The sequence below is a fragment of the Petaurus breviceps genome, unplaced genomic scaffold (assembly GCF_028583685.1).
Source record: "Petaurus breviceps papuanus isolate PSGF00001 unplaced genomic scaffold, PetGlider_PUasm1.0 90994, whole genome shotgun sequence".
Lineage (NCBI taxonomy): Eukaryota > Metazoa > Chordata > Mammalia > Diprotodontia > Petauridae > Petaurus > Petaurus breviceps.
In genome coordinates this window covers 8,164,914-8,190,285 of record NW_027187393.1, presented here as the reverse complement: position 1 = coordinate 8,190,285, position 25,372 = coordinate 8,164,914, and the positions used below count along the sequence as shown (strand labels likewise).

Here is a 25,372-nt window from a genome sequence, read left to right as displayed (position 1 = left end):
CTCTCTCTCTCTCTCTCTCTCTCTCTCTCTCTCTCTCTCCCTCTCTCCCTCCCTCCCTCTCCCCCTCTCTCTCCCTCCCTCTCTCTCTCTCTTTCTCTCCCTCTCTCTCTCTCCCCTTCTCTCCCTCTCTCTCTCTCTCTCTTCCTCCTCCCTTCCCCCCTCTCTCCCCCTCCTCTCTCTCGTACTCCTTCCTCCCCCATTTCCTCTACCCCTTCCTCTTCCTTCTTTCTTTTTTTCTCCCCCCCTCCCTTTCTCCCCCACTGCCTCAGAATAATTAAATATTCAGGGAATATTCAAGTGTGTCCTCTTGTTTCAAAGTGTCACTCCTTGTCTGGTCTTTACTTAGGTGTCCTACATTACTGGTGGTAGGAGACAGCTCACCTGCAGTTGAAGCTGTGGTATGTGTGTGCATAATCTCTCATTCCCACCCCACCCCCCTAGATTTAGGGTTTGCTACTTAGTTGTTTTCAAAAATCACTACCCTGAGCCCTGTCCCTCTCCACCCCACCCACCCTGTGGTGTATAGTGCCTAGCCCTGGAAAAGGTAGCCAGCCTTTTTGTGTAGTCAGCTTTCTGTTTGGGTCAGCAAGCAGCCCCCCAGCCTAACAAAAATAACTGTCATTGAGCCACTTAATGTCTACCTCCATCTTTCTCACGCACACACATGGCGTATTTGGTTTAATTTTTACACAAATGCTTGGTTATCTGATGTCTTTTAACCTATTTAAAATCAGATAGTGGATACAGATGTCAGGGATTCCAATGGAATGTGACAGGGATGAGAAACAGGCCAGCAGGTGAGACAAGACAGTGATCACTTACTGCATAGCATTTTCCCACCCGACCATAAGGTATACATCTGTATACTGGGGTGGAGGGGGAGTTGCCCCTGCACACACGTGCATACATTCTGGCAGACCCACCAGAGCAAACTGAAACAACACTGCCCTTCATAACGGGATCAGACAGCCTCCCTAGTTCCAGTGTCACACGTCATAATAACCGCCGTTCACAGTGATGGACTGGAGTTATCAAGAAGAGGCTCGGTTAGGCTCAGTATGTTCTGTTGAAGAAAGCAGGCAAGTAAGCGGTACATTTTAGGAAAACTAATTTCAAATATTAAAAAGCTTTGGCACTTAAAAGACTAGTTTTAATTTTATGAAAAACTCACTTTTCCAGAATATCTCATTCCCTAACCACATAAAATGAATGAGATTTTATACTGTGCCTTAGATTTAATAGAATGTATCTTCCTTAAGGGAGGAAAAGGGTCAGTGTAAACAACCGTTATTCAGACCAGTACGGCATTTCTTTCAAGTTTCTGTCCTCTTAACCACTGGCCTCCTGAGGAGTTAAGTGGAAGGGGTCAGATTTTGCAAGCACCGCTATGGGTCCTTCGTTCTTTTAGGATTCTCTTCAGATTGATCTTTTTATTCATTTCTCTGGGAATCTTTCCTTCTTTTAGGTTGAATGCAATGCTCGCCTGGACCCTATGAACACAACTCTACTAAAGGTAACAACAGCAGTTTCTCAGCTTGTCCCTTCAACGCCACCCATTTGCCAGTAAATCAGGCTTGCTTGCCTGAAAGGAGACTGGCTGCATTTTGAATATAGTAGTAGCTTGTCTATTTTCCCTTCAGTGCTTTTCCTTCAAGTGGCGGTTGAAATCTGTTGTATTAGTTGGGAGCTTCCACCATCCCTAAGTTGTGAGAGTAGATATGCTCTATTCTGGTTAATGTTTATGCCCAAGAGTCAGTAGTATCCCAATAAGTCTATTCTATTTTAATTGTGCCTCAAACTAGATTCTCTTTATTGCTTTGGGGAATGACTAAACTGCTTGTATGCTTAAAAAAACTAAGATAGTTTTCCTGGTGTAGTTTGCCAAAGTGTTGTGTCATCGAACAAACTCCTTCCAGGTTAATATCAGGTTAAAGGTAAGTCGTGATCTTGAGTAAGCCGGCTGCTTCTGTTTCCCATCTTTGGAAGGTCTACACTCCTTTCCCTTCCTCTGTCACAGAATGGGCAACAGTAAATCCAATGACTTCTCATTACTCATTACTAGCGAGTCATTTGACTTCCCTGGGCCTCCTAGGCTTTCTCATCTATAAAAGAGGGGTAAAAATAACACAGAAATCTTCTAAAGTTGCTGAGATTAGACACACATGAAATGATCGAATGCAAAGGCAGAAAGCAGCCAGACATTCTCAAGGACGTCCTCATCCAGGCAGTGTTCCAAAATGAAATCACATGATTCTAGAATGTGCAGCTCAGTCACAAAAACAAGCTTGCATTTCTGTAGCACCTCAGGCTTTACAAAAGACTTGCCTCAACAATGACCCTATGAGGCCAATGGCATAAATATTTTTACCCCTGTTTTATAGATGAGAAAGCTTAGGAGACCCAGAGAAGTCATTGGATTTACTGTTGCTTCTTCAGACTCAAAAAAAAAAATCTTTCCACTTTTTCACACTGCCACACAGAGGATTGTCAAGTCTCTGAGGATGGAAACAATAATAATAAAGATAGCTTGTGTGTGTGTGTTTGCCGTATGTGTAGGTAGCAAACAGGTTGAATGACTTGGCCAGAGTCACATAGCTAGCAAGTATCTGAGGTCAGATTTGAACTTGGTCTTCCTGGCCCTCGGCCTGCTGCCAGCTGCCTGAATCAAATTTTGTTGGTTTTTTTTTTTTTGCTTCTTTCCTATTGCTTGTCACAGCATCTTGCACATGGTAGGCCCTTACATCTGTTGAATGACTGGAGTGACCTGCTTTTAAAAACCAAGTGACTTGGTTTCAAAAAGAGAGTTTCTTCATCAGACATTAAGAGCACAGTTTGTAGTGGTAGTTAAACTTGCAACCTCTCTGAAAGAAAACTCCTGTCCCATGCCTGCAAGTTAGGCCCTGTGGTGTGTAGGATCAGAAGGTTTGGGACTGACTCTCTTAAATTCATCTCAGAGACTGTTCCGGGGACTTGTGGCAGGGTGAGGAAAATGCGTTATTTGATTCAGCCAGTCAGTAATAGAACCCTAAAAATGAACCCCCATCCCTTATTTGTTATAGGGATAGTGCAGGCATCAAATGTTGTAAGTGTAAAAAATAGAAGCAGAGACTAACATACATATTTCTCTTTGTCTAGATGGCAGATTGTGGAGGGTTACCTCAAGTGGTTCAGGTGAGAAGGCAAAAGATTATTTGATTGTGCTTCCCACCATCCACGGTTGCTGTCAGAACTAATGTCTTCTCACGTTGTTCCCCTAGCCTGGGAAGCTGACCGAAGCCTTCAAATACTTTGTGCAGGGAATGGGCTATAGTAAGTAATACGTCATTTCATGTCTGGAGAAATGTGACAGTTGTAGCCCCATGCATAGCTTGGTCCTGGGTGATGTCCAGAGAGTACAGGGCACACAGCTATAACACATGTAAGGACATGGGTATTTTTGTGCCTGCGCCAAGGCAATTAGAAGCCAAGATCCCAAATTCATTGCAACAAACTGATTCATGTACCAGGCATAGTGCTGGGCCCAGAGGGTGCAGTCACAGGAATGAAAGAACCCTGACCTTAAGGGAACTTCCATTCTTCTGGGGAGTTTAACGTGTACACAGATAATGAAACACAAGTTAATCTGAGAAGGGAGAGAACACTAAAGGCTGGAGGGATCAGGGAAAGGCTTCATGGAGGAGGTGGCACCAATATTTATAAACCTTTAGTTATCCAGAATTTGCTTGAGTGTGGCAACGTACAGGCTCTGTTATAGAGAAGCCCTGGGCTAGCTCAAGTTGCTTATTTGCTCAATAGTCTCCTAGGGGGTCATTCATTACTTCAGGAAAAGAGTCAAGTATTGAACTCAGAACTCATTCTTGGTAAGGCACCTTAGCAGTGCTCTAGTGCAGCCTTCTTATTTTGCATATGGTAAAACTGAGTCCTAAAGAGGTTAAGTGTCACTTTTTTCAGATCACATATACTAATTAGTGGTTAAGTTCACTTTCCAGCTAACCACTATGGTACCATTATTAGTACCTACTTTCATTACAGAAACTCTTCTATGATGGCCTGACTCAGGCCCTGCTTCAAGCAAGGGCTTTCCCAGGGAATATGTCCTCTGTGCCTCTGGGAGCCTGTGTGGTGACGTGATCTTATAGAGGACATAGAGATGGGCATTTTTAGCACAGACTGACCAAACCTGGTTCTTCTGGAAGTTTTGACCAGGAAGGCCCAAAAGTATTTGAGACCAGCAGCAATCAGGGCATTGGACATGACCCAGCAGATTGCTTGACTAGACCCTGTCTGGTCTGGAGTCATTATGGAGCCAAACCCAGATCCATTCCTTGGAGTTTTGCAGTAAGATCTGGGTTTTCTTTGCCTATCCATTTTTCTGCCTCTTCTTAGGTAAAGTAAGTAAACCATCAAAAGAACAGTAAACCATCAAGCCCCCTTTTTACCAACTTCTTTTTACTATGATATAAAACTTTGTGGCTAGGGAATAGGAAAATAATTTCCTTTTCAATTGGATAAGAGAAGAAAGCTCTTAGAAACCATCAAGCATCAAGCTTGAAAGTAACCTTAATAACTAAGAACCAAACGATTGTTCTGCTTTTTAGTAAGCAGCCTACAAGGCCTTTTGGCGTTTTAAGGTAACTAACCTACCTTTTCCTATATCCCCTCCTGCTTCCAGTTCCGTATGTGCAGCTCAGCCACCTGAGCATCGAGTCAGGTACCTTCCTCCATGCCAGCCTTTGCCCTCTCCTCCCAGCAATGCCCTCCTGGCTGCCTTGGCTGCCTGCAGCATGTCAGCAGGCTTCCTGTGCAGTGGGAGCCCGATAGAACGCGGCTCATTCCACCCCAAGTCAGTCATTCTTCTGGTCCTGACCCCTCCAGTGGATAGCAGAGGGGATGGAGTGGAAGGGGTGACAGCAGAGAGGCCAGTGGTCCTGGCAGCAGCAGTACCAGCCACTTTCTAGCTTTTAGAAAGCCAGAGATCCTCTTCCTCAGACCCTTAGGCCATTCCCATGGCTCCCCCCTCCCAGAAATGAGACCCTCCCCAGAGAACATGGTGGCCTGTGGTGGTAGAATTTAGAAGCCATATGTCACATGGATTTTCCTGGGGCCCTGGCTCCACCTCTGAAATCTCATGCCTGGAGAGTGATAGGCGCCCAAGCCTAAGGAAGATTCAAAAGTTATCTGAGGAGTGATGCTGGCTATGCCAGACATGAAAGCCACCACCCTTGTTTTTGCCTTAGGACCATAGTGGGGGTGGCAGGTAGAGCTCTGGCCTCTCCTTGGCTCTCCCTCTTCTAGGTTAGACTGACACTTCTGCTCTCCCAGTCCTTGTCGATACCCTGCACCCTGGTTGTCATACCCATCTAGACCCACGTTGTATCGGGCTTGTGCTGTATTTGTGAAACTCTGACTTAGACGTGTTTGTGTGTTTCTTTAGTTTAGTGTTGCATGTACCTGTAGGTTTGAGTTCCCTAGAAGTAGTCCCCAAACCTTCCTACTGCTCCTTGTTTGAATGGTTTGGGAACATCGGAAGAACTAGACTCTCTGATACTGCTGCTTCCTTTGGCCACCAGGGCTCCGGGGTGACCAGCACTGCCCCACACATCCTCCCATCTCAGGTGGGCAGCTCAGAAGAGTCCTGAGATTTGTGTGCCTCTCTAAGGATCCTTTGGGGTGCAGTGGGGACAAGCTAGTTGAGACACCAACCGAGGGAATTAGGCCATTTGTCCCTCTTTAGAAGGCTGAGTTACACTGACACTCAATTTTTCAGTCCTCTGATTCTCTTGCAGTACCAGCAGCCAGTATGACGCGGCTTCTCCGATCACGCACCCATTCCACATCGAGCATAGGCTCTGGAGAGAGTGTCTACAGCCGGTCTCTCACCAGCACACAGTCAGAAGGCACTCCAGGAGCCCTTGAGCCAGCCGACGTCCTGGACAGGCCACAGACCATGGAGGTGTCCTGTTAAGCAGATGCACCTCTCCTGGACCCATTCAAGTCCTCCCCCAACTGACCAGCCCCATAATATAGCATTTCATCCAGCAAACTGGCATTTACTGTCCTCACTCATGCATGGCCACTTGTAACCTCTTCATTAGCCTGGATTGATGGTTCTTTTAGCCTTTCTTTTGTACATACCCAGTGACCCCCACATGGTCACTGTAACATTCCAGTCTTAGCAGATATGTCCACAGCCTTCCCTGTGCTTTCTCAACTATTTATCAGATAAGATTTTCTGATCCCGGTTCTCTATGTGTGTGTGTGTGTGTGTGTGTGTGTGTGTGTGTGCGCGTGTGCATAGTTCTGTGAATTTAGAATCGCTTTCTTGTTAAGCTTCTACAAAAGAAAAAAGGGACTTGTGTTTTCCTTTCTGTTTTCGGGGGAGAAAGCACAGAACCAACTTTGTGTGGCCAGGCCGATGAGTTTTCTTGTGCTATGTAGCTCTCGGTTCAGTTCAGTTGGTTTGCAAGCTTGCTTGAATTCAGAGTAGTGCTGAGGAATGTACAAGGTCAAAATTAGTATTTGTACCTCTCCTCCTCAAAGATCAAGGGAAACCCTCTTGCACATAGAGAAAAGGGAGGCCGGCCTGGTGCTTCTGTTCAAATGAATCCACATATACTATTTATTCTACAGCCAAATAAAAAGGGAGCAAAGTATTCTCACCGAGAGCCTATGAGCAGTGGCCGTTCTGATGCAGAGTGGAGTCGTTTTTCAAAACTGCGCGTATGGTTTAATTACCAGACTCTCTTTTGCTACAGAAATATTGAAAGCAAAATGCAGAGCTCTCACTCTACAGGGCCCAAAGAGGCATGGAGACTGACCTGGCCTCACCTGCTGGCTGCAGGGCAGGAGGGTCTGCTGTTCAACTCATTAAGAAGCACTTGTGTGGATGGTGAGGGGCTCATTTCAAAAGAATACAGTCCAGCTCTTCCCAAACAGAGCAGGAAACAGTTCTGTGGATGAAGGGAGTTCTGTAGGCATTATCATGTTACACTAATATCACTGTGTTCAGGCAGACCTTATGCAAGCTCCATTAAAAATGACGTTAAACATGATTGTCTGAAAGATCCTTTGCCTTGTGAGCACCCTTTTGGTGAGAGGGAAGGTGCCTCCGAGGGGAAGTCTCCACCTGGATCTCACAGGGAGAGAGCCCCAGCTCCAGGGCCCTGGCCTGGCTTTCTCAGCAACAAACTTTGCCTAGTTGACCCGGTGCTGAGTGGGGGGGTGCAGGGGCTCTCAGGGGTAGATCTGCTTTAAACCGCAGAAATAGAAAAGCCGCTCTGCTAGAGTACAACTTTTTACAGATTATTAAATAAAGCTGTATATGTCTCATTGTTACTCTGACTGCATCGCCATTATTTCCCTCACCAAGACAATAAGCGTTTGGACTCCACTTGTGAGTGGTTTTGTGTAATGGTGGTGGTGATGGAGAGGAGGAAGGAAAGGAGAATTGACTCTCCAAAGAGAGCATTGTGTTCAGCATCATTTTTTCCTAATACACAGCAACCCCTAAAACTTGCAAAAGCAAATTCCACCCCCTGGCCCCCAGAGTCACCAGTCTACTCCAGATGATCATACACCAGGGACACCTGCTCTGTGCATGGCCCTGTGGTAGACAATGGGAATAGAGAAGGCTTCTGAGGCACCGTCACCCTAAAATACATCTGGGGAGATGGTGCACACATAGAGTGTGGCACAGACCATGCATCCTGCAGGAAGCCAAGAGGTCACTGGGCCAGGGCTTGGCTGTGTAGTTAGCATGTGGCCGCAGATGACAGCTTTTCATCACATGCCTCAAGGCCTCTGCATCGATGCAGATACAACTCGTTATCTTCAGATCTAACTATTACCTTGTCTGTGGTGGCCGAATCAGCCCTTTCCCCTACTTCCCCTTAGGGCAGATCCCCCAGCCCTGCTTTCTGGTGTTGAGTAGGCAGGAAGTTAAATGGTGTTCAGGGGAACATGGGTGTGGGCGAGTTACAAATATTGTGGTCAGTGAGATCGGACAGGGTGTAGAGCACCTTGGAGGGGGAGGTGAGAAGGTTTAGCCATTTAGGAGAAATAAATGGTAAGTCACCATCTCATTTCTGCCAAGCCTAGTGTAGCTACTCTAGATGCCCTACCTAAACCTGGGCAGGTTTGGGTCCATGGCACCACCAACGAGACTAAGGCCCTCCCTATTTTTATGGTTGGGGAAACAGGCAAATTGGCCAAGTTACTTGCCCAGGGTCACAGCTAGTAAGTATATGTGTCTGAGGCCAAATCTGAACTCAGATCTTCCTGACTCCAACACTATCCACCTCACTGTCTAGCTGCCTCTAGGTGAGGCTTTTCTAATTTCTTGTTGAGAACAAGCCTTCATATCCACTGGCTCCCTATGACACATCCCTTTAACTTTAAACTTAAAATCTTGATTTTTATCTACAAAGGGGAGATTAGAAAGGACCATAGGGATATTGAAGAAAAGAATTGGTGGGATCCAGTGATGAATTAGATCCTCCGCTGCTAGTGTGAATATCACAGATATTTCAGGATAAAAGAGATCTAAGCAAGAAATTCCTGCAGAAAACAATTAACTCAGACTTGACCTTCAAGGTCATCTTGCCCAGCCTTCCATGCCAAGGAGATGACTTGTCTGCTGTCTTGATAAGTGGTCATCCAGCCTCCACTTGAACATCTCGGATGATGGCGAATCCACTTTTGTTAGCTCTCTGATAGACAGTTGTTCCTGATACTGGATTCTGCTTTTCTTCAGTTTACCACTGGCCCTAGTTCTCTCTGCCTCTGTATGGAACAAATATCCCTGAGAAGCACCAAGTCGAAGCATTTTAATGTTAATAGGGTATTGTCATTTCATCATTTCAGTCATCTGACTTTTTGTGACCCTATTTGGGGTTTTCTTGGCAAAGATACTGGAGTGGTTTGCCATTTCCTTCAGCTAATTTTACAGATGAGGAAACTGAGGCAAACAGGGTAAAGTGACTTGCCCAAGGTCACACAGCTAGCAAATGTTTGAAGCTGAATTTGAAGTCTTTTGGAGTCTTCCTGACTCCAGGCCCAGCACTCTATACTGTCCCAAGAATAATGATAGCTAACATTTATATGGTGCTTTAAGATCTGCATATAGCTTTATATACTGTTATCTCATTTGCTCCTTACAACAACTCTTACATAGAGATTAGGTGACTTGCCCTGAGTCCTACAACTAGTAATAGGTCTGAAGCAGCATTTGAGCCCAGGTCTTGCGGACTCCAGGGATATCTCTCCACTATACCATCCTAGTATCCAATAATAACATATAGTTTATAGACAGGAACAAAAGAATTATTTTTGTTAAGATGCAAAAGGGTTTTATTTCTTTTTACCAAAATTAAAGCCTGGTCCCCCAGTTCTTCCAATTGTGCTTTTGTCCTTTAGGCAATGTTGCTTCCTAGCTTGGCTCTGAGCTGCCTGGATGACACTAGTCCACATAAAGAGGTGTGTTGCTTTGGACTTGGGCTCATGACAAGGGTGATGCTTTTTCCTCCAGAGCAGGAACTTGTTGGTGCTTCATAGGCTGTGTGCTGTCGTCAGAGGAAACCAGTGGTTCTGAGAACCACCAAGTTTTCAATGTCAACTAAAGACTCAAAAGAAACCCTCTACCATCTCCTGCTATACATCTTGAAAGGAGCGCTTTAGGGGCTTACACAGGTTCTGGGACTCCCAGCCCAGAAGGACCAATCTTAAAAGGTCTTCCCAGACTTGAATCCACAAGAAACCATCTGGACTGACTGTCACAAGTCAAGACACAGGGGCTACCACAAGCTATCCCAATGTGGGGCCACACTTAGACATGCCCCGGTGGAGCAGTGAAATCTGAAGCGCCAGTGTAGGGACCCTGAAGGTCTGCCCAGTTCTTTAAGAAGAGCAGGTCCATCGACACCCTAAGGTCTTCTCAACATTCAATGACAATGAAATCCTGGTAAGTACATTGGTTTGGATTATCAAATGAAAATGAGTCTGGGTGGGGGTGAGGAGGAAAAAATATTGATTCCCTGGCACGGTCACATTTGATTTAGGTTATGGTATCTAGTTTCCTTTGGGGGGCTTGGGATGTGGTAATATAGGTAACCAGAGCAGAAGGAGGAAGTCACACTGTCCACTGTCTAGACTTCAGCAGATGGACTAGTCCCTGAGCCATGTCCATCGGAGACACCAGAGAGATGTGTGAAGGAGGTCCCTGAGTCCAAGGTCTTGTGTGTCTCAAGGATTATGGTCTAGTACAACAATTCCCATGATGCTCCTTAATTGCCTTTTGTCACAACAACAAACATTTGTTGAGTGCTTACTGTGTGTAGGGTATTTTTTGCATGCTGGAGGAAGTACAAAATTTCGGTAAGATTTGATCCCTACCCTCATGGAACTTGTAGTCTAGTAGAAGCTAAGATAAACAAAAATAACATACAAAATTACACAAGTGCACCTGATATTTGCCAAATAACACATAATAAGATCTATGGGGGAAAGCATCACTCGAGGATCAGGGTAGGTTTCCTGAAAGAGGTGGTATTTAAATTTGACTTCAGAGGATGGGTTGAAATTTGGTTGAGGAAGTAGATCTATAGGGATTGCATATTAGACACAGGGTACAGCATGAGCAAAGGCTCAGATGACCCGATTAGGAATTAGTTGTCCATTTTGGCTGGAACATAGAGTAATATGGCTAAAAAGGAAGCATAACCCCAGATTGTGTGTGTGTGGGGGGGGGTGTCTTTGAATGCCAGTTACAGAAATGTCAGAGAAGAGGAGAAAGGTTGCTCTAGGGTCTACTGAATCTGGGGCATCAGTGGGATTGAAAGGTATGAATTCAAAATATGGAATCAACAGGATTTGGTAACTAGATTCACTTCAATTCCATCATGAACTTATTAAATACCTACTGCATGCCTGGCACTGTACCAGGTAGTAGAGGTACAAAGACAAAAACCAACCAGTCCCTGTCCTTAGTCTCTTTGTAACAACACACACACACAAGTAGAAATGAAATACATATAATGTAAATAGTTGTGGGTTTTGTTTTGTTTGGGTTTTTTTGGAGAGGCAAGTATACTAACCGCTAAGAGGATAAGGAAAGGAGGTGGCACTGTAGCTTAAAAGGATCTGGGAATTGCAAGAGCTAGGTGAGGAGGATGAGCATTCCAGGTGTGGGAAAGAGCCCACACAAAGCCCTAGAGACAGAGGATGCAGATCATGGAGAAGGAGTCAAGCATCCAGGACAGTCAAGTTCCAGTGTGGCTGGAGTATAGATTAGGGGAAGGATGGGGAGATTGTATAATTACCCTGGAAAGATAGGTTGAGGTCAGATTGTGAAAGGCTTTAACTGTTAAACAGAATCTGTATTTTACCCTAGAGGTAATAGGGAGACACTGAAGGGAATCTTCTTGAGCGAAGCAGTAACCTGGTCAGACTTGTATTGTAAGAATGTCATTTTTTAGGGGCAGCCGGGTGGCTCAGCGAGTAAGAGCACTGGCTCCAGTGTCAGGATGACCTGGGGATCAAATCTGGGCTCAGATACTCAGCACCACACCCAGAAATAACTGGCTGTATAACCTTGAGCAAGTTACTTAACCCCGAATGCTTAAAAAAAAAAAAAGAATGTTATTTTTGAATGGTTTGAGAAGGGGAGATAATGAGTCTGCTTTGACTATATTGAGCTTGAGATGCCTATGGAATATTCACATGCAGATGTCCACCAGGCAGTGGGTGATGTGGCCCTGAAGTTCAGGAGGGAGATGAAAGCTGAATATGTAGATTTGGGAAGCATCTACCTAGAAACTGCAGTTGAATCCATGAGAACCGAAGTCATCAATAAAAAGGGTAGAGTAGATAAGAGGGCCCAGGAAGAGACCTTTGGGAGACACATCTCAGAGCTGGGAAATGAATGATAACCCTGCAAAGGAGACTGGGGAGATCTGAAGATACTAAGAGGAGAACCAGGAGAAAACAATGTCAAGAAATCTCAGGAAGGATATTCCAAGAGTGGGGAGGGGTGTTCAATAGCATCAGATACTTGAGAGGCAGTGTAGCAGAATGGTTACAACACTGGATTGTAGTCAAGAAGACATGAGTTCTAATCCCTGCCTCAGACACTTAGTCTCAGTGTGACCCTGGACAGGTCCCTTACCTATTCAGCCTCAGCTTCCTCATCTGTAAAATGGGCACCTACTTCACAGGATTCTTGTGAGGATCAGTGAGTTAGCATATACAAAGCTCTTCACAAACCTTAAAGTGCTATAAAAAATGTTGGCTATTGTTATTACTGAATGTCACAAAGAGGTCTAGAAAGATAAGGCCTGAAGAAACTACCCTTTATTTTTTGCTTTTTGGAGGATGAAGGTAGGGCAATTGGGGTTAAGTGACTTGCCCAAGGTCACAGGTCCTCCTGACTCCAGGACTCCATTCACTGCACCACCTAGCTGCCCCGAAACTACCCATTTGATCTTGGGGAAATCACTTCACCTCTAGAGGCCTCAGTTCCTCATCCATAAAATTTGGGATTGAAAGCAGTGTGATGCAATGGATAGATTTGAAGTCCAGAGACCTTGGGTTCAAATCCCACCACTTCATAACTGCACCCATGAATAAATCACAACATCTGAGCCTCAGTTTCCTCATCTGTAAATGGGAGGATCAGACTAGCTGGTCCTTTCCAGCTCTAAATTTTATGATCATATGAAAAGGTCATTGGATTTCACAAAAAGAGATTATTGGTGGAATTAGATAATAAAACTGATTATTTTTGCAGATGATGTGATGATATACATGGCAAATCCTAAAGACTCAACTAAAAAGTTAATTTAAATAATTAATAATTTCAGCAAAGTAGCAGGATATAAAGTAAACCCACATAAATCATCAACATTTCTATATGTTACTAATAGGATCCTGCAAAAAGAAATAGCTGAGATACCCTATTTAAAATAACACTAGACACTATAAACCTGGGAATGTACCTACCAAAACAAACCCAAGATCTATATGAACAAAACCATAAAAAAAATTTTGTACACAAATATAATCAGATTTAAACAAATGGAGAAATATTAGTGGTTTGTGGATAGACAAATATCATAAAAATGACAATTTTACCAGAATTAATGCATATATCCAATATATTCCAATTAAATTACCAAAAAATTATTTTATAGAGCTAGAAAACAAAATAACAAAATTCACTTGGAAAAACAAAAGTTCAGAATATCAAAGGAACTAATGAAAAAATGTAAATAAAGGAGGTTTAGCAGTAACAGATCTTAAACTATAGTCAGTGATTATCAAACCTATCTGGTATTGACTAAGAAATAGAAAGCAGTCTAGCAGAAATTGGGCATAAACTAGCATCTTACACCATTTACCCAGATAAGGTCAAAATGGATACATGTCCCAGATATTACAAGATTTGAAAAACATGGACTATATTACCTATCAGACTTATGGATAGGTGAACAATTTATGAACAAGCAAGATAGAGTGTTGTAAGATTCAAAATGGATAATTTTCATTACGCTAAATTACAAAGGTTTTGTGCAAATGTAGCCGAGATCAAAAGGAAAGCAGAAAACTGGGGGCGGGGGCAGGGGAGGGGGTTTATAGATGGCTCCTCAGATAAAGGTCTCATTCTCAAATATATAAAGAATTTTGTCAAATCTGTAAGAATGCAAGGCATTGCCCAAGTGAAAATTGGTCAAAGGATATGACCAGGCAGTTCTCCCAGTGAAGATATCAAAACAATTTATAATCATATGCAGAAATGCTCTGAATTGATTAGATATTATACCTATCAGATTGGCTAAAATGATAGAAGGCAAAAGTGGCAAATGTTGGAGAGGAGGTAGAAAAACTGGGACCTTCATTCATTATTGGTGGATTTGTGAACTGATCCAAGCATTTTGGAGAGAGATTTGGAATTATGCCCAAAGAATTATTAAACTGCCTATAACCTTGACCCAGCCCAGCAGTACCACTATTTGATCTGTTTCCCAAGAGGATTAAGGAAAATGGAAAAAACCTACACGTTCTAAAATATTTATAGCAGCTCTCTTTGTGGTAGCAAAGAACTGGAAAATGTAGGGATGCCCGTCAACTGGGGAATGGCCGAACAAGTTGTGGTATATGTTCATGATAGAATATTACTCTACTTTAAGAAATGATGAGCTCAGTGATTTTGGAAAAGCATGGAGAGACCCCATGAAATAGTGAAGAATGAAATGAGCAAAGCCAAGAGAACATTGCGTACAGTAACAGAATTATTATTTTAAGAACAACTTGGAGCAACCAAGTCATTCTGACTATTATAAATCCCCAAATTAACCTCAAAGATCCTCTGAAGGAAGATGCTATTTGAATACAGAAAGGAATGTTGCTGTGGTATAGGAAATGATGAGTTGGTTGATGTAGAAAAACATGGAAAGATTTGGACTTAAGGAGGAAGATGTTCTCCGCTTTCAGAGAAACAGATGACAGGAGGAAGTAAGCATAGTGCAGTCTTACATATACATGTATGAGCATATATGTTTATATATGTGTATGTTTATACATATCTATGTATATGTATATTTATATCCACACTTAATTGTAGCCTTCTGCAGGATGGGGGAGGTGTTGTGAGGGGGAAAAATTAAGTAAAAAGGGCACAGCAGAGAATGAAAGGAAACCAACAAGGAAACAAAGAAAAGTTGGGCAGCTTTGAAAACAATGTGTAATATTTATTATATAGATTTTCTTGAAATATAAATTTATTTTTTTATATCGAATCCTCTTATGGTCTGCTGTGTATGTGACAATGTTTTTTTTTCTTTTCTCATTTTGTATCTAAGTGTAAAATAAAAAAATTTACCAAAAAAAAAGAGAGAGAGATTATTGGTGACCTTTGAGTTTCAGTTGAATGTAGGGATAGAAGTCAATTGTGAGGAGTTGAGAAATGGATGGGAGATAAGACAGCTGAGGCAATGAATATAGATACTTTTTCCTAGGAGTTTGAGCACAAAAGGCAGGGAAGATACTTGACAGCAGCTCCAGGGAATAATAGGATTAAGTGAAGTTTTTAAATGACAGGGTTCTAATCTAGCCTCAAATACTTCCTAGCTGTGTGACCTAGGCAAGTCACTTAACCCTGTTTGCCTCAGTTTCCTCATCTGTAAAATGAGATGGAAAAGAAAATGGCAAACCCCTCCAGTATCTTTGCCAAGAAAACCCCAAGAGTTGGACATGACTGAAATAATTCAACAATGTGTCTGTAGGCAACAGGAATGGAGAAATAAAAAAATAAGAAGGCCGAAGAGGGATGATCAAAGGGACAAACCCCCACTGGAGATTGGAGGGGATGGGTTACAAGATAAAGAAAAGCACCCCTCTTCCTCTTAAAGTGGAGCAAAAGGAGAAATAAGGACAGATGGTGTGGACACAAGGTATAGAATTGGAGAAAAGGCACTCATGCCTTTCTTGTGAAGAGAGAAGGTTTGAAGTTACAGCTGTGGGAAGCAAATGGGATAGAGTCAATCAGGGGCAAAACGTGAAGAAGAAATCAAAGATAACCCTACAACTTCAGCCACGGGAGACCAGGCAAATCGTGGTGCCTTAGAGAGAAATAACGAAGTCAGAAGGAAGAGGAGCTTCAAGGGGAGAAGATGACGAGTTCCATTTTGAATTTCTTGAATTTGACATGGAAAGGCCCAGTTGGTTCTCTGGAAAGTGTGCTAAGGGGAGGCTGTGGAGAAGAAGAATGTGGAGTCTGAGGACCCACATTCAAATTCCTGCTCCCATGTGACCCTGAACACGTACAGTTATCCCTTCCACATCATAGGGGTTAAGGGCACAAGCTCCCTCGCTATCTGGAAAATCCACTTAAAAGTTTTTGGCCCCCCCTTCATGCCAGAAAAGTCTGATTTTTTTTTCTTTTTCTTTTATGGGGTATTTACAGTACCTTATTGTAAAATTTGGGTTAAATATTTGGTTGTAGACTAGCCTTAGAGTGTTATCTGCAGCTTCTGCAAAACTCTCCCAAAATTCCCACTTCATTTCTTATGCTGATCAGAAATATATTGAAACCAGGATGGGGAGAGTCTCAATATGGAAGGGATAACTGTAGTTGAAATAACTGTAGTCACTGTATCTCCCAGAGTTTCATCTATAAAATGAGAGAGATGAACACATGACCTCTTTGGGCCCTTCTAACTTGTAATCTACCATCCTACAACCTGAGATATCCAGGTGGAGATAGGAGAACACAGGGGCAGCTAGGTGGCTCAGTGAAAGAGCACTGACCCTGGAGTCAGGAGGACCTGAGTTCAAATCTGGCCTCAGACACTTAACACTTAACATTTTCTAGCCATTTACTTAACACCAATTGCCCTCCAAAGAGTGCAAAAAAAAAAAAAGATAGGAGAACATAAAATATTCCTGACCCTCCTTTAAAGGTGTTAATTTTAGGTCGGCTAGGTGGCAAAGTGAATAGAACACCAGCCCTGCAGTCAGGAGGACCTGAGTTCAAATCCGGTCTCAGACACTTAACACTTACTAGCCCCGTCACCTTGAGCAAGTCACAACCCCAATTGCTCTGCTCTGCTTTCCCCCTTCCAAAAAAACAAACAAAAAAAAGGTCTTAACTTTGAAAAGGGGGTTTGATGATATCCCTGTCTCTGGCAGGACTAGAGGCAGTTCAGCCTGGCAGCAGAAATAGCTGCTCACATCTTATGTATCCTCCAGAAAGAATGAATTACTTCTCCCTCCTAAGATAGTGGTAAGCTAGGTGGTGCAGTGGATAGAGCACTGGGCCTGGAGTCATGAGTTCAAATCTGATCTCAGATACTTAATAGCTGTGTGACCCTGGGAAAGTCACTTAACCCTGTTTGCCTCAGTTTCCTCATTTGTAAAATGAACTAGAGAAGAAATTGACAAACCACAACAATATCTTTTCCAAGAAAATCCTACATGGAGTCACAGAGAATCAGTGTGACTGAAACAATTGAACGACCACCGCCACCTAAGATAGCAAGGTGTTTTACTCTCTATGAGCCTGAACTGTCCACACATTATGCTATAAAACACGGAATCCTGCAAGCAAGGTATCAGTGTGGACAGTGGAAAGTCAACTGCAATCAAGGGAGTTCTAAGGACACTCCGCTCCTCCACACTGTAAAAGGCTAGAGTTTGGGGTTGGGGTTGAGGGCAGAGGGAAGGAGAGAAGAAGGAACAAGCATTTATTAGACATCTGCTATGTACCAGGCAGTGTGCTAAACCCTTTATAACTGTGATCCCATTTGGAGGGAATTGATCTTTAAAGTCCTTTCCAGCACTAAAGTTTTGAATCTTGCTGTTTTCTTAGCCCAGTCACTTGACTTTTCTGTGCCCCAATTTCCCAAGAAGGTCATAAAGGCAGTAATGAAGACTGGGCTGGAAGGTCCAGCCTTGATACAGTTATGGTGGCTTGTACTTCAAGGTTGCCTCCTCCCCTATTGATCAACCATTCTTTCTTAAAAATAAATTGCTATTGATGTTTTCTTGGTTTTTTGCATGACCATAATTTCCGCCAGTATTTCCTCTCCCCCTCCCAAACTGCCTTCCCATATAACAATTTTTCTAAGAAGAAGAGAGGGGAAGTTAGCATCACTGATTGATCAACCATTTTAAGTGCTACAAATTGTCTCCCAAATATGCTTGGTTTGAGGGGAAGGGAGCAGGCAGTCTTTAGAGAGGTCAAGGGCCTTAGGAGTGGGGAACCTGAAGCCTCAAGGTCATACATTAACACCTCTGGCCTTAGAGAACCATTAGGCTAAGGATTCTTAGCCTTTTTTTGAGGCATGGACCACTTTGGCAGTCTGGTGAAGCCTATGGGGTCCTCAGCATAATTTTTTTAATCATCACTGATGTAGTGTATTGTACAACCACTGACTTTTTATTAACACTCAGTATGTACATACCATGTAATAGAAAGGGCAACAATAAAATAGTGATCCTAAAGAAATGATATGACAGGAAATGATCAGCACAGTCTTATTTTTTTGCTATTGCTGTCCAGAATAATAATTCTTCTTGAGCCTCCAAGAAATTAGAAACTAAATTAAACTACTTAAGTTTCCTTTTAAAAAAAATCATAACTGAAAGGAATGCTAACTTTCACTTAGCTGTAGTGAAAATAAAGATGTAATTTTTTCCACTTCTAATTTCAGTCTCCCTCTGAAATCTACGCTAGTGAAGAATTTTGATCTAGACTAATGCTTACATTTTACAGAAGAGGAAACTGAGGCCAAAAGAGGGAAATTACTCGCCCAAGATCACACAATGGTATTGGCAGAACTGGGTCAAGAACTCAAGCCTTCTGAAGCTCAGCTCAAGGTTCTTTCTATAGGACAACATTTTGGGTCTTGCTGCTCCCTTCAATATCTCTCCAGTCCCATACCCTTTCCCAGAAACCTCAGGCTTCATCCCAGATGCTGAAAACCTCCAATCACCTTTGATCTATCCATGCTTCACAGCTTTCTCTCCATCACAACTTATTTAGCCATTAACCAGTCCTTCTCAGCTAATCTAAAATACTGTCCCCACACTTGCCAGATGACTGAAAAATAAGATGAAATTTAGTGGGGTTCAATGTGAAATCTTGCATTTGGGTTAAAAATATATATCAATTGCAAAAGCAGAGGAATCAGGAAGGGGGATGGGTAGGAAGAGATGTGGCCAGATCAGAGTGGTGGGGAAAAATACCTTGAGTCTGAGGTTTTTAGTGGACTGGAAACTATGAGTCAACACAATAAATTGAAAGCCAAAAAAGAGAAAAAGTTAACTTCATTTTATACCACAGAAGTTCCCCACCTGGAGAACATATATGCCCAAAAGGTACGAGAATATTTTCAAGAGGGCATGGAAAAATATTGGGTAAACAAGTATATTGTTGTTCAGTAGTTTTTCAGTCGTGTCCAGTCTTTGGGGTTTTCTTGGCCAAGATACTAGAGTGGTTTGCCATTTCCTTCTCCAGCTCATTTTACAGATAAGGAAACTGAGGTAAACAGAGTGAAGTGACCTGCCCAGAGTCACACAGCTAGTGAGTGTCTGAAGCCAGATTTGAATTCAGGAAGATGAGTCTTCCTGACTCCAGGGCCAGCACTCTATACACTGGTCCACCTAACTGCCCCAAATAACTATATCATCCTAGTCAAATATTCCAAAAGTTAGTGAAAAAATATTATGAACCCAAGAAAGTTTTCTTTATGAAAAATCAATCTATTTTCTTTCTTACAAATAGTAAGTTCTAGAATTTGTTTCCTTTAATATGGAATAAAAGATTACTAAAAGGAAACCCTGCTATACAGCATTAATGATCTGTATTAGAATAATTCGAAGGTCCCTATATTCAGACCTAACGTCTCTCCTGAGCCCTAGTTCTATATAATGCCTGTTGGATAGAGATGTCTCAAAACAGTTAATTCTCCTCCCACCACACCCACAAACCTTCCCCTTTGCCCAACTCTCTGTCACTATTGAGATCCCCACTATGATCCCAATTACCTGGTCTTGCGATCTCCATGTCAGCCTTGACTCTTCCCTCTCACCCACATGTCCAATCATGTCATTTCTACCTTAATCCCATTTCTCTCATCTGTTCTGTTCTGGACCTTCACACAGCCACAGCCCTGTGCAGGCTCTCATCACTTTCAAGTCTATTTTCACCCAATTCATCCTCTACACAGAGGCCAAAGGACGTGCCTCTGCTCAGTAAACTCCAGTGGCTCCCTAGTACTTCCAGGATCAAATACAGCCTTCTGTTTGACATTCAAGGCTCTCTCCTTCCTGCTTTTCTAATGTTCTTACATTTTACTCCCCTCCACAGACTCCACGATCTAGCCACGCTGGTCTCTTTGCCATCCTCCCCTCTAGGTTCTCTGCCTTCATGCCGAATGTCCCCTGTACTAGAACGCTCTTCCTCTCCACTCTTACCTCTGAGCTCCTACAAGGCTCAGCTCCAACGCCACCACACACAGGGACCTTTCTGGGCCCCTCATTTGAGCCTTCCCTCCTAAAGTTACCTTGCTCATTTCTGTATCTATCTCAAAGCATACATTTCCCCCATTCAGATAGCAGCTCCAAGAAGTCAAGGTCTGTGTTTCTACCTTTCTCTATATCCCCAGAACTTAACCCACTTCCTAGCAAACAGTAATTGTTTAATAAAAGCTTGTTGGGTGGGGCAGCTAGGTGGCACAGTGAGTAAATTGCTGGCCCGGGAGTCAGGAGGTCCTGAGTTTGGTTCCGGCCTTCAGACACTTAACACCCACACAAAAAAGCTAGCCGTGTAACCTTGGGCAAGTTACTTAACCCCAATTGCCCTCCAAAAGGCAAAATAAATAAATAAATAATAAATTTGCAGGGCGGCTAGGTGGCGCAGTGAATAGAGCACCGGCCCTGGAGTCAGGAGGACCTGAGTTCAAATCCGGCCTCAGACACTTGGCACAAGTACTAGCCCTGTGACTTTGGGCAAGCCAATTGCCCTCCAAAAAAAAAAATGTATTTAGGGTGGCCAGGGAGCACAGCGACTAAGAGCACCGGCCCCAGTGTTGGGATGACCTGGGGATCGAATCCGGACTTAGACACTTAACACCCACCCAGAAACACCTGGCCGTGTAACCTTGAGCAAGTTAATTAACCCCAATTGCTTTAAAATAAAAAAGCTTGTTGGCTAGTTGATTGATATTCAGCAAACATTTATTCAATAGACATTTATTAATGTTGTGTTCCTAGAGCACTCTGCTTGGGTAGAAGATCAGAGAGGGTTATAAAATTTAGTGTGAGCATAAGACACCAGCAAAGATTACTATAATATACCATTTTACAAAATAATTGCATACTAGAAGTACAAAGTGCTATATGAGCTCCAAAGGGGAAGGAAATTACTGAAGGGGAGGAATGAAGAAAGGTTTCAAAGGGAAGGCAGAATTTGAGTTGGTTTTTGGAGCTAGGTAAGAATTCAACAGGCAAATGGGAAGGGAAAGGAATTCGAGGTATTGCTAATATAGGTAGGAGAACACAAGGTATTTTCAGGAGACATAAAGGAAGGAAAAACTGAGTTCAAATCCAGCCTCTGTTACTTACTAGCTGTGTGACCTTAGGCAAGTCACTTTACTCTATTTGCCTCAGTTTCTTCACCTGTAAAATGAGCTGGAAAAGGAAATGGCAAACCACTCCAGTATCTTTGCCAAGAAAATTCCAAATGGGGTCACAAAGAGTCAGACAGGACTGAAACAACTGAACAACAGACAAAAAAAAGAGAAGTCCAATTTGTTTGGAGTACAAAGTCAAGGTGAGAAATAATGAAATAAGGCTGAAAATCAATCAGCAAACATTTATTAAGCATCTGCCTACCAAGTGCCAGGTGCTGGGGGTTCAACAGCAAAACTGAAAAATAGTCTCTGTCCTGAAGAAGGTTGCTTCCTCCTGGGGTAGAGGCCCGATGGAGGAAGGTGATGGTCCCATCCTCCTCTGCCCCCATCAGACCTCATCTAGAGTATCTTCCCTTCCAAGGTCTCATTTTAGAAATGGCAGAGACCAGCCAGATTGTGCTGAAGAGTGCAATCAAGAGAGTGAAGGGACCGAGGCCATGTCATATAGGAGGAGGAGCGCCAAAGACTGAGCTATGTTTAGTCTGTCAAGAGAGGTCTCAGGGATACATGATCCTGGTTTCCAAATATCAGAAGAGTTACGGGGAGGATGAGACAGAAGCCACTCTTCCTTCTGGTAGTGCCTCACCTCTACAGGTCAAATGACTCCCACACTTACACAAGTAGTGGTCGACAGAGGTAAAGTTCAAGCCTAGAATTTCAGCATTCTTCCCACTGTGCCCCACTTCTCTGGCATAAAAACAGATCAGGGACTGGGGCTGGAGGGTTGGGTGAGGTTTGGGGCAGAAGAAGATCAAACCAAGCCAATTGAGGAGCTGTGATGTTCATGGTCCAAGTTTTTCTTCCAGATTCCTTCTCATGGCATGTTTCAGAACTATCTGCCAAAGTACCATGGGAAGCTTGCCCAGTAGAAGGAAAAGAAGCCTACATGTTCCTGGGCTCTCTGCCAGTGGCCAGGAAGCTGGGATTTTACAGGAAGGTAAAATACAGTCTTGCTTAGGCATCTCACACCCGGTTCCTCCTTAGCTAATGGGGCTTTGGAAGTTCTGGATTTATAGGAAATCTCCAAACCTCATTTTACCCAGTAATTCCCAACAACTGTCCCAGCTTTATCTGGATTCAATCAATAAATATATCAATAAAGGGACAGCTAGGCACAGTGCATAGAGCAACCGGCCCTGGAGGCAGGAGGACCTGAGTTCAGATATGAACTCAGACACTTACTAGCTTGTGTCACTGGATGAATCATTTAAACCAGACTATCTGTTTGACCTTAGACAAATAATTTAACTTCTCTGACCTCAGTTTCCTCATTAGTAAAATGAGAGGGTTGGCCTCATTTCCTTCTGAGGTTCCATCCAGCTCTAAATTAATTATTCTAAGTGCCAGGCATTGTGTTAGGCACTGGAGACACAAAGACAAATTGACACGATCCCTACCCTCAAGAGACTTACATTCTGTCAAATCTTATAGAACTTCGTGTGGGTAGGTTATTTCAATGATTTCTTACACTTGGGTTGTTGGGGATTTTTTGTTAATTTTTAAAATTTTAAACTTAAATACAAAATGAGAAAAAATAAAAAAAAATACATTGCCATGTACACAGTAGACCATAAGAGAGGATTCAATATAAAACAATAAATTTCCATTTCAAGAAAACTTCAATTTTCAAAGCTGCCCAGCTTTTCTTTTCTTCTTTATGCATTTTCGTTTGTTCTCTGCTGTGAACTTTCCACTTTATTCCCCCCCATCCTAAAGAAGGCTACAATTAAGTATGGATATATATATATATACGCATATACATAGATATCCATAAACATACACATATACACTCATACACATATATATATGTAAGACCACACTATGCTTTGTTCCTCTTATCATCTGTTTCTCTGAAGGTGGATAGCATCTTCCTTCACAGGTCCATATCTTTCCATGCTTTTTTAAATTAACCAGCTCATCATTTTCTACACCGCAGCAATATTCCAGCCCAATCACATCTTATCTGAGAGATTGTCTATGAAAGACTTTCCCCCCAATTTGATGCATTCTGTTCTTGGTTACATAGGTTTTATTTGTACAAGAAATTTTTAATTTAAAATTACACTTTGTACAACAATTCTCAACAATTCTCTCTCCTTATAATATAGTTTAAGGTCTGATACTGCTGAATCTACTTCCTTTACATCTTTTTTTCGCTGGTTTCTTTGAAGTTCCTGACCTTTTATTCTTCCAAAAGGACTTTGTTATTTGGGATGACATCGAATAAATAGTTTAGTTTGGTAAAATTGTCATTTTAAAAATATATTGGCTTTACCTACCCATGAACAATAAATATTACTTCAATTATTTAGAATTGAGTTTTTGTGTAAAAAGTGTTTTATGTTTGTGTTCATTCATATAGTCCCTGTATCTTGTTTTGGCAGGTATGTGCTCAGGTGTTTTATACTGTCTAGGTATTTTAAATGGACTAAAACAACATTAAATAATGTTGCTAACATGTAGTGTAGCTACTCTCTTTTCACTTTTGATTAAATCTATTTTAACTTTAACTTTGTCTGAGATCATGATTGCTATCCCTGCTTTTTTTACATACTAAATTCTCCACCTGCCCTTTATTTTATCTTTGTATGGATCTCATTTTTATAATGTTTCCTGAAAGCAACATAATTAAATTCAAGTTTCTAATCTGCTATCTCTTTCCGTTTTTATGGGTAAATTCGTCCCATTCACATTCTAAGCTACAATTACTTGTGTATTTTCCTCTTTCCTAGTTTTCCTCACACCCTTCTAATCCTATTCCTATCCCTCCTCACTCCTCTGCTTTACTTCTACCTGCTACCTAGCCCTCCTGTGCCTTAACCTATCCACCACTCCAAGAATCCCTCCCTTATCCTCTCCTCCCACCTTGTCCCCTTAACTTCTTATTTAATTCTAAATTTTTATACTCTTTTAGATATATATGTGTAGCAGCAAGCACCCCGGCTTCCCCAGGGTGTCTGCCAACACAGGTTCTTGCATCTGCTTTGTTAAAGGAAAGCAACTCAAAATGGGTTAACAAGCTTACTTTATAATCAGTCAGACATATATCGTTTACCTTGTTCAGGGGAAAAAGGTCAGCACCCCAAACTTCAAAATATACAGACAGAATTATCAAGACATTAACAGATCAAGTAGACAGCTTTCCAAACTGTCCAACCATTACATCCATACCCAGTCAACATCTGGGTTTCCACATCTGGGTTTTTCAAAGCCGGGGGACTCTCAACAACGGCTTCCCAGAATTTAGATCAAATCACAGAACACTTCTCAAAGTGAGTCCCAAAACAAGGCTACACATCAGGGCTTATATAGCCTTCTCCTGGCTCAGAGAAGGTAACAACCTTATTGACTCACTGGCCAATCAAGAAGTATCTACTGAAAAACAAGCCTTCCACCCCAGGCTTCAGGTGCACTTTAGCCTAGGGGCAGGGAAGATCTTCCAAATCTGCATTCTTATTACATTCGGCCCCAAGATCTTTCATGCCCATAGCATAGACAATTTACTTTTGAATTAGCTCTGAACATTTCTTAGGACACATTTTCAAAGTACAGAACTAAAGTTACCAAAGTGGCCACTGGCCTTAAACAAACACAAAGTACATAGCATTATTACCTCAATTCAAAACAAGAGTTCAAATAAAGTTCTCGGGGGGGGGGGGTATCCTTCCCCTCACACAGCTCCAGCCCCTGCCTCCAAGCACAGAGATGGGGCTGGGCCACAAAACCAACAAGGTGGGGTCCCTGGGGATCCAAGGCACTTCATCCCACCCACCATAGTCACAAGTCCATCCTCCCCCTGGGTCCCAAACTGTGGGATGCAGCCAGGAAACACACTCAGTGCCCCTGCTTTGCTGCTCAGTTCTTATCTTTTCCTGTGGCTGAATTCCGAACTCCTGGGCTCCTTCTCCTCCCGCAGGTGGCAGCTGCTCCTGGCTTCTGCCCAGGTCCCGATGCAGGCAGCTCACCATTCCCGCTCTCAGCTCAGCGAAGTCTGCATGCAGGCCATTCTTCTCTCCTGCTCCACCACTCCATAGAGTCACAGCTACCACAACTGGGAAACAAACAATTATCCCAGCCCCCATACTTTCCTTTTACTCTGCAGATCCTGTTCGTGACGCCATTTTGTAGCAGCAAGCACCCTGGCTTCCCCAGGGTGTCTGCCAACACAGGTTCTTGGATCTGCTTTG

At 42.7% G+C, this 25,372-nt stretch overlaps 2 protein-coding genes across 4 annotated transcripts in view; both read left to right on the top strand.

The window, feature by feature from the left end:
• Positions 1–7,335, top strand: part of NDRG3 (NDRG family member 3) — a 76,161-nt gene extending 68,826 nt beyond the window's left edge. For 2 of the 3 annotated variants that reach the window (XM_069077625.1, XM_069077624.1), the window contains 6 exons: positions 347–398; positions 1,466–1,513; positions 3,136–3,171; positions 3,258–3,309; positions 4,673–4,711; positions 5,787–7,335. In XM_069077625.1, the coding sequence (XP_068933726.1) occupies positions 347–398; positions 1,466–1,513; positions 3,136–3,171; positions 3,258–3,309; positions 4,673–4,711; positions 5,787–5,965 (406 nt within the window). In that variant the 3' untranslated portion in view covers positions 5,966–7,335. The remainder of the gene's footprint in view (positions 1–346; positions 399–1,465; positions 1,514–3,135; positions 3,172–3,257; positions 3,310–4,672; positions 4,712–5,786) is intronic. The other variant, XM_069077626.1, reaches the window with a different exon arrangement.
• A 2,195-nt stretch (positions 7,336–9,530) lies between these two features.
• SLA2 (Src like adaptor 2) overlaps positions 9,531–25,372 on the top strand; it is a 43,525-nt gene continuing 27,683 nt past the window's right edge. The window contains exons 1-2 of the mRNA XM_069077642.1: positions 9,531–9,958; positions 21,992–22,122. Of these exons, the coding sequence (XP_068933743.1) occupies positions 22,002–22,122 (121 nt within the window). The 5' untranslated portion in view covers positions 9,531–9,958; positions 21,992–22,001. The remainder of the gene's footprint in view (positions 9,959–21,991; positions 22,123–25,372) is intronic.